General features: G+C 55.2%; 1 protein-coding gene across 1 annotated transcript; it reads right to left on the reverse strand.

Moving 5' to 3' along the window:
- Positions 1-2,541: 2,541 nt before the first annotated feature.
- Positions 2,542-7,057, reverse strand: LOC145529873 (uncharacterized). Its single transcript, XM_081550637.1, has 3 exons — positions 4,165-7,057; positions 3,453-3,765; positions 2,542-3,202 (listed from the first exon to the last, which is right to left on the reverse strand). Exons 1-3 carry the CDS (start codon positions 4,399-4,401, stop codon positions 2,574-2,576), a joined length of 1,179 nt encoding a protein of 392 aa, XP_081406763.1. The 5' UTR covers positions 4,402-7,057; the 3' UTR covers positions 2,542-2,573.
- Positions 7,058-10,520: the final 3,463 nt, after the last annotated feature.

Here is a 10,520-nt window from a genome sequence, read left to right on the forward strand (position 1 = left end):
AGCTTCCTTGAGCAGTTCATTGTGAGGGATTTTTTTTTTTTTCTGTGACATTGGCCTCATTAAAATGTACGGTTTGCCTTTACTGGATAATTTTGTTCATTGGTTTGTTAGGGAATCTTGGTAATATTTGAGTTTCCTGGGGAGTATGGTCACATGACCTGGCCCTGGCCAATCGGTGCGTTCCACCTCCCTGGCCACTGTGATTGGCTCCGGACTGGGGCAGTGCCCAATCGGGGCCCAGGGCCGGGCCTCACGTTGGAAGCCAGGGGAAGACGAGCTCTCGTCCTGCTGGGGTAGGGGAAGGGGTGGGGCCGGGGGAGGTCAGGCTCCAGCAGTGGGAGGGGCTTGAGGTCCGCCTGCGGCAGTTGGTGACCTTCCTGCTCCCCTCAGGGCAGAGCCGCCGGCCTGAGAATGAGGGCGCTGCTGAGCCCAAGGCGCTGGGATGGCCCGCTGCTGCTGTGGTCCCAGAGCTCCACCCGAGACCTGAGGGAGGCCGTCTGCCCGTGAGTCCTCTCCCGCTTGTCTGTCAGCTTGTTTGAACCATGCTGGGTTTTCTGCCCAGCTGGCTAAGGGGAGTCCCTGGAAATGCAAGGGTGTGGGTTTTGGCAGACTTCAGGGAAGACATGCCAGATGAGCCTGGGAGACTCCAGCTTAATCTGGATTCAGGAGATATCTCTTCGGGCCAGCTAGTAATTGTAGGATAAGCCTAATGAGTCTTCACAGGATGAAGAGAGTAACGTGCCAAGGTAGCAATCGATGTCCTCATTCGAGAGGATGAAGCTGGTGCTCAGAGAAGGGGGGAACTTGGCCACAGCAAGGAGGTGTGCACCCAGACAGAACCCCCAGATCCGGCCATTGGAGCTCAGGGAGGCCACTGGTGTGGCTTGTCCCTGTGGCAGGGGCCGAGGCACGCAGCCCACCCTGATTCCTGCGGGGGCCTGACTTGGGAAGTGCCATCTGGTAGCTTTGAGACTCACCAAACCAAATTGCACTGGAGAGAGGAAGGACACCTTCCTTCATCCACCCCCCACCCCCGCCGGATTCCCACATACCCTGACCCCTTTCTCTTGATTTCGGAGCCATTTCCAGAGTCCCGCTCATATGACCTCATTCGAAGTGCACTGTGGACGAGCTGCCATCTGCAGCTGCTACCACAGCAGCCAAGGGCTTTAGCTCCCGTGTACCTCCCTTCCTTTGGAACTTGGGGGCCCTCTACTCCCCACTTGCACACCACAGACCTTTGCTGAGGATTGTGGGGACCCTCACTCAGTTTGCAGCACATTGTAGCCATCCCTGTCCTCTCAATACCTCCCTTGCCACTCAGCTTGTGAGCCCCTTTGGAGCAGCGTGGCCCACATGGCTGCAACGGAAGAGACACAGCTGACAGTGAAACAACAGCTTAGATCTGACAGCCGGAAAGCTCTGTCAAAAGGGACCTCCCTCTTCACACCGTAGAGGCTGTAGGAGCCGCCAGGCTTTCGGAACCAGTGCAGGGGCCAAAATGACTCCACAGCCGTTTTCCTTCCTGGGGAGGGTTCTGGCTCGAGTGGGAATGGCTCAAGTCTCCTAAGGTTCTGAAAGCCCACTGTGTGCAGATTCACGGTACACAGAGAGGAGAAGGTGGAGTCCTGCCCTGGAGGTGGTCACAGCTCACGGATGAGCCAGGCAGGCAGGCAGGCAGGCAGGCAGGCAGGGCATGAGAACACCTGAGCTGCCTTCATGAGTGAGTGGTGTGGGGGCAGAGGAAGAGAAGCCGGTCTGCTCCCCCATGTGGTGCCCAGGGCAGGTTGTCCCCAGAGGAAACCCTTACGACGGTGAGGACTCTCACTGCTGTTTCCCAAGGGGTTCCGTCGGTGCGTGTCTTCCCCGGAGCGGTCAGGCCGTCTCTAAAGTACACTGGCCATGGGCATTGCCTCTCCTTGGAACTTCCCACGTGTTTCTCTTTTTTATGGAACAGTGATTTTTCTAGAGGGGTTCTGGGCCACAAGGTTGTTGGGTCATTTTCTAGCCTTCTGTCGTGAAGAACGCTTTCCTGGGCGTTGGGGTGGTTTGTTGTTCCAGCTCCCTTTCTTGGCTTCTTTTGGGAGCTGGTGCAACAAGAGGAGCTCAGCCTCTGCCTTCTGGCTGAGATGTCACCCTTCAAACAGCAATGCCTGCCTGGAGATAATGATGGCATTTGCCAAAAGGGCTTCGTTTGGCACATGATATCTTGAAAGGACGTACACCGTCCTGTCAGCTATCAAAGGCTAGTTCAAATGACATAAAAATGAGAACTCTCCAATGGAGTCTTACAGTAGGTGGAGAGTCCGAAAGAAACTCCTTCAGTCATTTCACTGAGAGTCATTGATTGGGGACACCAAGAATATAGGAAGGAATGCAGAAAGAAAAGTTGAAATTGTGTTCAGGATCGGGGGGAGGGATGAACAGGGCGTGCTTGCCTTGAATCCAGGCTTTGTTGGGGGGTGGGGCATAAAGATCAAACGGGTCTGAAACCACAAAGTGGTGATGGTAACACAGTATCACCAGAGTCACACAACAGTGTTCCCAAATTGCAACAATGATGAAAAAGTTTACTAATCCCAACTTAACCAACAAAAATACACGAAACCATACAAAAAGTAAAACATCACCAGTAAGGTGGAAACAAACCAAATGCAAAGCAGTTCAGGGGAAAGGAACTCCATGTCCCCTGGGGGCAGACCGAGTTGACGGCGTCCACGGTGAGCCGACAGGGATGGAGGCGGCAGAGCCGACCGCTCCCCTGGACGTGGTGTTTCCGGCAAGGGCTCTGGGTCTCTGTCCAGAGCGGGGGCTCGTTCTTCCTGCAGGGGCGGGTGAGTCATCGTCGGCGTCTGGGTGTTGCGCGGGAGCCAGGGCAGGCTCTCCCTGCCGAGGCGGTGACTCCTCCTCTGCCTCGGGTTCTCCTGCCAAAGCCCGAGCAGGTACAGGTGCACGTGGAGGTGGAGGTTCTGGCTGAGGGGGTGGGACATCAGTGCCTGGGGCTGGGGGTCCTGCAGGCACGGAGATCCGATCTGCCCGGTGTGCTGGCCAGAACCCAGCTGGCCTGGTGTCTCTGCGAGGGCAAGTCTCGGTTCTCCATCTGCCCTCGGTGGATCCCTGGGTCCTGCACCTGGAGCCACCACCTCTGTAGGGACAGGTCTGGGAAGTGGAGCCTGGTTCCAGTTGGAGGCCAGTGCTAGAGCTGGGGGAGAAGCAAAGTTTGCCCACAGGCCAGCCTTGGCATGTGCGTATCCCGGGACAGAAAGCTTCCAAGAGATTCCCAAAGAATACCCAGGGTCGGATGTCTTTTGGGACTGAAGTGTGCAAGATGGGGGTGGGGGTGTGAGGCCAGCGCTTGCTGCAGGCCCAGCAGCATCTTTCGGGGACTCGTCCCTGTGTAGCTCAGCACCCCCTCCCCACACACTCCCGTGCACCAGCCCCAGCGTCCTCACCTCTGTGCTCTGGCGTGCTGGGCTCCAGGTCCTCCTGCTGCCTCAGAGGCCGGGGTTCTCGGGACTCCGGGTCGGAGCCGGGTGTGCTGAGCTCCGTGGCAGCCTCAGACTGGGCCGCCGGGTGTATCCTGGGCGGTGTCTCGGCAGCAGGCCTTCCCCGCCTCCGCTTCGCCCCCGGTGGGGCTGATGCCTCCGTGGGCACGCTCACCTGGAGCCTGCACTGGGCCTCAGGGGCGGGGGGGTGGTGCTCCGACCCCTCCCTCCGGGAGGTGGACGGGGTGTCCCCGTCCTCGGCCTCATCACGTGGGAAGCTCTGCAACGACAGTGACCGTCAGCCAGCCGTGCTGGGAGTTTTCCGAGCTGGGCCTGGCCAGTGGAGCCGCTGCTTCTGCCTGCTCGAACTTCTCTTCCCAGAAGGGTCAGAGACGTGTGTCTGCTCAGATCCCCACCCGGGAGGAAAGAGACCCACCTGAGGGTGTGAGGCCAGCCTGGGCGGCCGGCGCTGCCCGCACTCTCCCCATCCCAGCCAGCCTGCTCTCCCCTGGGGTGTGGACACAACTTGCCCGTCGGCTTCTGACCCCACATCCGCCTGGGCTTCCTTGAGGGAGACACACCCCGAGAAACCCGCATCCACACACACAGGCAAAGGACCCGGTGTTTCCGGGTGGCATGGGAGAGGTGGCCTGGCCCGGCCTGGGGCTCCCCGTGTTACCTTTCTGTTTCTCCGGGCAAAGGGCCAGAGGCCTCTCGGGGGTGCCCTGAGCCAACGTTGACAGGGTGCCCACGCACACTGCCTGTGAGCTCTCCTGAGGCCCCGGCCTCTGGGCAGGGGCAAACAGCAGAACATCCTGGCAGCAAGTGATCTGGCTGGGGGCTCCTCTCCGCTCTGGAGGCCTGGATACCCGGGTTGCGGGTTCTGTTGGGTTCTGTTGCCGGCAGGTGACATCATTTCCTGGGGTTCGTGCTGAGGTCCCTTCCCCAAAACTTCCCAAGGGAATCTCTGGGTTTCTGACTGCTCGACCACCCCCCTTAGGCCATGTGCAGGCACAGTGACAGCCACACTGCCCAGCCCACAGCCCTGGGGAGGCCTGGGTGCAGCCAGGGCCTGAGCTCCGAGGACCCCGCTGCTCTCAGACCAGGCTCCTTCTTCTCATAAGTGGTGTGGCCCTGGACAAGCGTATGCCCCTCAGGGTTTCCCCAGTCTCTCCATCTGCAGAGTGGGGGTCATTCTCCCATCTGCTTCCTAGTTCTGTCGGCCTACGAGCAGCTCCATGCCTTTCCACCTGGGGCCGATATCACGTGGAGCTTGTGCGCTGAGACTTCAGAAAGAAAGACTCCATCCAGGGCTGACACAGCACAGAATGGGGCAGAACGAGGCCTGGATGTGCCGTGGTACCCAGGAAAAGGCACTCCCCCTCCTGACTGTTTTGAGACCCCGCATCCAAGTTGGAGGACCGAAAGGAAGACTCGAAGGTCTCCCTCTCTTATAGAAAAGAGTAGCCAACTTTCTGGTCCTCTGTTTCCATTGAGATTCTGTTCAAGTGTCCCAGCTCGGCTTCTGCAGGTGGCTGAGCTTCTAAGGGCTCCCTGCGTTCTTGTCTTTTCCTCTCCAAACCTTCCGTCCTTTTCCCCCTTCTGGGGTGGATGGGCGCTGTCGTTGCTTCTACCTTCGAGACAGATTGATGAAAAGTCTGGACCGTCGATTCCTTTCCTCTCTCTGGTTCCGTGTCTCTCTCTGGCTCTGTCCCTCTCTTTTCCCTTCTCGATTCAGTCTGTGTCTTCCTCTTTCTCTCTCGTGTGTGGATGGATGGATGCTAGGAATGCACATGTATATGATTAGATGAGGGTTATGTTTTAGGGATAGGTTAGAGGGAGAGAAAGGCTTTAGGTCGGAGTTGGTCATGGGGGAAGGGTCAAGGGTGGTGGTGGTGTTTCTTGGAATCTGAGTGCTGTGCATTCTTCGTCTCTTTCCATATGAACCCCTTCTCAGATACACCACTTGCAAGGAGTCTCTCATGTTCCGTTTCCTATCTTTTGCATTTCTGAATGCTTAGCTTCTCTGTTGTGAAGAGGTTCCATTGGATGGAAACCCGTTGGCGTACTTCGTTTTCCTCTTTCCCTTACTTGAAGAGACCCATTTCTACCTCCGCCCAGCAAATGGCAAGGAGACTCTGATGTTAAGGAGCCTTTGACCTACGCTTCTTTCTAGCTATCTCATGATATCAGTCTTTAGGGTGAGGTTTTTCCCCGATATTGAGGTGGTGTGAGATCAAAACCAATAGCGTTCTTCAGATGTAGCTGTCTGGTTTTCCCATGGACATTTATTGAAGAGGCTTTCTTGTTCCCATTTGGATATTCTCCCCTTCTGTGTCAGAGATGAGTTGACCATGGATGCCGGGGTTTGTTTCTGGACCCTCAACTTTATTCCATCGATCTGGATCTGTGTGTGTTGTTGTATTCCCAATAGCATACTGTCCTGCTGCTGCCGCTGCGGCTAAGTCACTTCAGTCGTGCCTGACTCTGTGCGACCCCATGGCCTGCAGCCTACCAGGCTCCTCCGTCCATGGCATTTTCCAGGCAAGAGTACTGGAGTGGGTCGCCATCGCCTTCTCCGATACTCTCCTGAGGATCCTAGTTTGGTCGTCTAATTTCCTTTCACACAACCTTGGATGTCCGTATCGGGGCTTTTTCGTCGGATTGTATTGACAATTTAGGCTCTTTTCTGTTTCCGTACCCCTTTTGCAATTCTTTGTTCGGTGCGAAAATGCATTGGCATTTTGGGAGGAATAGCATCGAAGCTGTGGATTGCCTTGTGGGGCTGTGACATCATTTTCCCAATAGGAATTCTTTCAAGCCCTGAGCACAGCTTCTCTTTCCAGTGGTTGGTGTGGGCTTGATCTTCCTTCTTCCATCTCTCGCCGTTTTGTCAGGACAGGTCCTTCCTTCCCTTCTGGGTTAGATGGACTCGTGGGTATCACTTCAGTGAATGGCATTGTCAGTGGGGGTGATAATTCCCTTCTCATTGGAAGACTTTGCTGTGAGTATTAGAAATGCAAGTGATTTCTCTTCCCCTTCCTCCCTGTCCATCTCTCAGAGCCACCGGGAAACAGAGGCCTCATCCAGGGTCACACAGGCCTGAGGGAGTGCAACTAGACTGTTGTTTCTCCAGGCCCTCAGTGCTGGACATCATCCGGGATACTCTGTGTGTGTCTTCCTCAGTCTGCTGTCCCTTCAGACCTTTCCCTAGTTTTCACAGGCTTGTCGTGTTGGTGTTCTTTGTCTGTTTGGAGACACATCCTTGAGAAGCTTTGTGTTTCCACTCATTCGTCTCGCGATGTATGACCTGTCTTTTGCTTTTGTAATGAGGTCTTTCCCACAGTAGATATCTTTGATTTTGCAAAGTCCACTGTATTCTCTGGGTTGTTTTGTGAGCTTCCTTTTCGTTTTGTGTGTGAAGACTCAAAGCACATGTCCGGTTTCTGCTCATTGTTCTTCTAGATTTGTGACAAGTTTTCATGGAAACTTTGTCTAGGGATAACTGGAAGTGAACTCGGTGTAAGGTGTCAAGTCTCCATCTCCATTCATGTCATGCCCTGCAGTTTCCAATTCCCTGTTCCTGAGTGGTTTTGGAGACCTTGTGGGAAGTTTGGTTGCATCGGAGTTTGCGTTTCCACCTTGAGTAGATTCACACTGTTCTGCCCTCAGGGACACTGTCAAGGGGGAGTGAGGAGCTGCCTGCACTTCCAGCAGTGACCACACGGTGGGGCGAGTGCTGCTCTCCCCTCTGGGAGCCCCAGGCCACAGGCATCCCAGTGAGGAGCCAGCTCTGTGCTCAGCTGAAAGGAGTTAGTCTCTCAGGAGCCTCTGAGCCCTTGCCTTTGGATCACCCAGGGTGGGCATTTGCTGTGACAGAAAAAATTGCCCTGAATTCCATGGACGGAAGAGCCTGGCTGTGTGGAGTTCGTGAGTTGCCGTGAATCAGACACAACTGAGGACACAAAAATTCAATAGACTAAAACACTTTTTGGGGGTGGGGGGAGTGAAAGGGGGTGATGTGGGGTTTTTTGTCTTATATAATAGCCGAGGGAAATCTAGTTTAAACCTAAATTCACATAGATGGGAAAGGTATAGCTCTCCGTCACCCTATTAAAAAAAAAAAAAAAACGACTTCACTTTTCTGAAAGCTTATGTAGCAGCTTCCTTGAGCAGTTCATTGTGAGGGATTTTTTTTTTTTTCTGTGACATTGGCCTCATTAAAATGTACGGTTTGCCTTTACTGGATAATTTTGTTCATTGGTTTGTTAGGGAATCTTGGTAATATTTGAGTTTCCTGGGGAGTATGGTCACATGACCTGGCCCTGGCCAATCGGTGCGTTCCACCTCCCTGGCCACTGTGATTGGCTCCGGACTGGGGCAGTGCCCAATCGGGGCCCAGGGCCGGGCCTCACGTTGGAAGCCAGGGGAAGACGAGCTCTCGTCCTGCTGGGGTAGGGGAAGGGGTGGGGCCGGGGGAGGTCAGGCTCCAGCAGTGGGAGGGGCTTGAGGTCCGCCTGCGGCAGTTGGTGACCTTCCTGCTCCCCTCAGGGCAGATCCGCCGGCCTGAGAATGAGGGCGCTGCTGAGCCCAAGGCGCTGGGATGGCCCACTGCTGCTGTGGTCCCAGAGCTCCACCCGAGACCTGAGGGAGGCCGTCTGCCCGTGAGTCCTCTCCCGCTTGTCTGTCAGCTTGTTTGCACCATGCTGGGTTTTCTGCCCAGCTGGCTAAGGGGAGTCCCTGGAAATGCAAGGGTGTGGGTTTTGGCAGACTTCAGGGAAGACATGCCAGATGAGCCTGGGAGACTCCAGCTTAATCTGGATTCAGGAGATATCTCTTCGGGCCAGCTAGTAATTGTAGGATAAGCCTAATGAGTCTTCACAGGATGAAGAGAGTAACGTGCCAAGGTAGCAATCGATGTCCTCATTCGAGAGGATGAAGCTGGTGCTCAGAGAAGGGGGGAACTTGGCCACAGCAAGGAGGTGTGCACCCAGACAGAACCCCCAGATCCGGCCATTGGAGCTCAGGGAGGCCACTGGTGTGGCTTGTCCCTGTGGCAGGGGCCGAGGCACGCAGCCCACCCTGATTCCTGCGGGGGCCTGACTTGGGAAGTGCCATCTGGTAGCTTTGAGACTCACCAAACCAAATTGCACTGGAGAGAGGAAGGACACCTTCCTTCATCCACCCCCCACCCCCGCCGGATTCCCACATACCCTGACCCCTTTCTCTTGATTTCGGAGCCATTTCCAGAGTCCCGCTCATATGACCTCATTCGAAGTGCACTGTGGACGAGCTGCCATCTGCAGCTGCTACCACAGCAGCCAAGGGCTTTAGCTCCCGTGTACCTCCCTTCCTTTGGAACTTGGGGGCCCTCTACTCCCCACTTGCACACCACAGACCTTTGCTGAGGATTGTGGGGACCCTCACTCAGTTTGCAGCACATTGTAGCCATCCCTGTCCTCTCAATACCTCCCTTGCCACTCAGCTTGTGAGCCCCTTTGGAGCAGCGTGGCCCACCTGGCTGCAACGGAAGAGACACAGCTGACAGTGAAACAACAGCTTAGATCTGACAGCCGGAAAGCTCTGTCAAAAGGGACCTCCCTCTTCACACCGTAGAGGCTGTAGGAGCCGCCAGGCTTTCGGAACCAGTGCAGGGGCCAAAATGACTCCACAGCCGTTTTCCTTCCTGGGGAGGGTTCTGGCTCGAGTGGGAATGGCTCAAGTCTCCTAAGGTTCTGAAAGCCCACTGTGTGCAGATTCACGGTACACAGAGAGGAGAAGGTGGAGTCCTGCCCTGGAGGTGGTCACAGCTCACGGATGAGCCAGGCAGGCAGGCAGGCAGGCAGGCAGGCAGGGCATGAGAACACCTGAGCTGCCTTCATGAGTGAATGGTGTGGGGGCAGAGGAAGAGAAGCCGGTCTGCTCCCCCATGTGGTGCCCAGGGCAGGTTGTCCCCAGAGGAAACCCTTACGACGGTGAGGACTCTCACTGCTGTTTCCCAAGGGGTTCCGTCGGTGCGTGTCTTCCCCGGAGCGGTCAGGCCGTCTCTAAAGTACACTGGCCATGGGCATTGCCTCTCCTTGGAACTTCCCACGTGTTTCTCTTTTTTATGGAACAGTGATTTTTCTAGAGGGGTTCTGGGCCACAAGGTTGTTGGGTCATTTTCTAGCCTTCTGTCGTGAAGAACGCTTTCCTGGGCGTTGGGGTGGTTTGTTGTTCCAGCTCCCTTTCTTGGCTTCTTTTGGGAGCTGGTGCAACAAGAGGAGCTCAGCCTCTGCCTTCTGGCTGAGATGTCACCCTTCAAACAGCAATGCCTGCCTGGAGATAATGATGGCATTTGCCAAAAGGGCTTCGTTTGGCACATGATATCTTGAAAGGACGTACACCGTCCTGTCAGCTATCAAAGGCTAGTTCAAATGACATAAAAATGAGAACTCTCCAATGGAGTCTTACAGTAGGTGGAGAGTCCGAAAGAAACTCCTTCAGTCATTTCACTGAGAGTCATTGATTGGGGACACCAAGAATATAGGAAGGAATGCAGAAAGAAAAGTTGAAATTGTGTTCAGGATCGGGGGGAGGGATGAACAGGGCGTGCTTGCCTTGAATCCAGGCTTTGTTGGGGGGTGGGGCATAAAGATCAAACGGGTCTGAAACCACAAAGTGGTGATGGTAACACAGTATCACCAGAGTCACACAACAGTGTTCCCAAATTGCAACAATGATGAAAAAGTTTACTAATCCCAACTTAACCAACAAAAATACACGAAACCATACAAAAAGTAAAACATCACCAGTAAGGTGGAAACAAACCAAATGCAAAGCAGTTCAGGGGAAAGGAACTCCATGTCCCCTGGGGGCAGACCGAGTTGACGGCGTCCACGGTGAGCCGACAGGGATGGAGGCGGCAGAGCCGACCGCTCCCCTGGACGTGGTGTTTCCTGCAAGGGCTCTGGGTCTCTGTCCAGAGCGGGGGCTCGTTCTTCCTGCAGGGGCGGGTGAGTCATCGTCGGCGTCTGGGTGTTGTGCGGGAGCCAG

This window comes from Giraffa tippelskirchi, chromosome 12 (genome assembly GCF_054371585.1).
Source record: "Giraffa tippelskirchi isolate mGirTip1 chromosome 12, T2T-mGirTip1v1.2.pri, whole genome shotgun sequence".
Taxonomy (NCBI): Eukaryota; Metazoa; Chordata; class Mammalia; order Artiodactyla; family Giraffidae; genus Giraffa; species Giraffa tippelskirchi.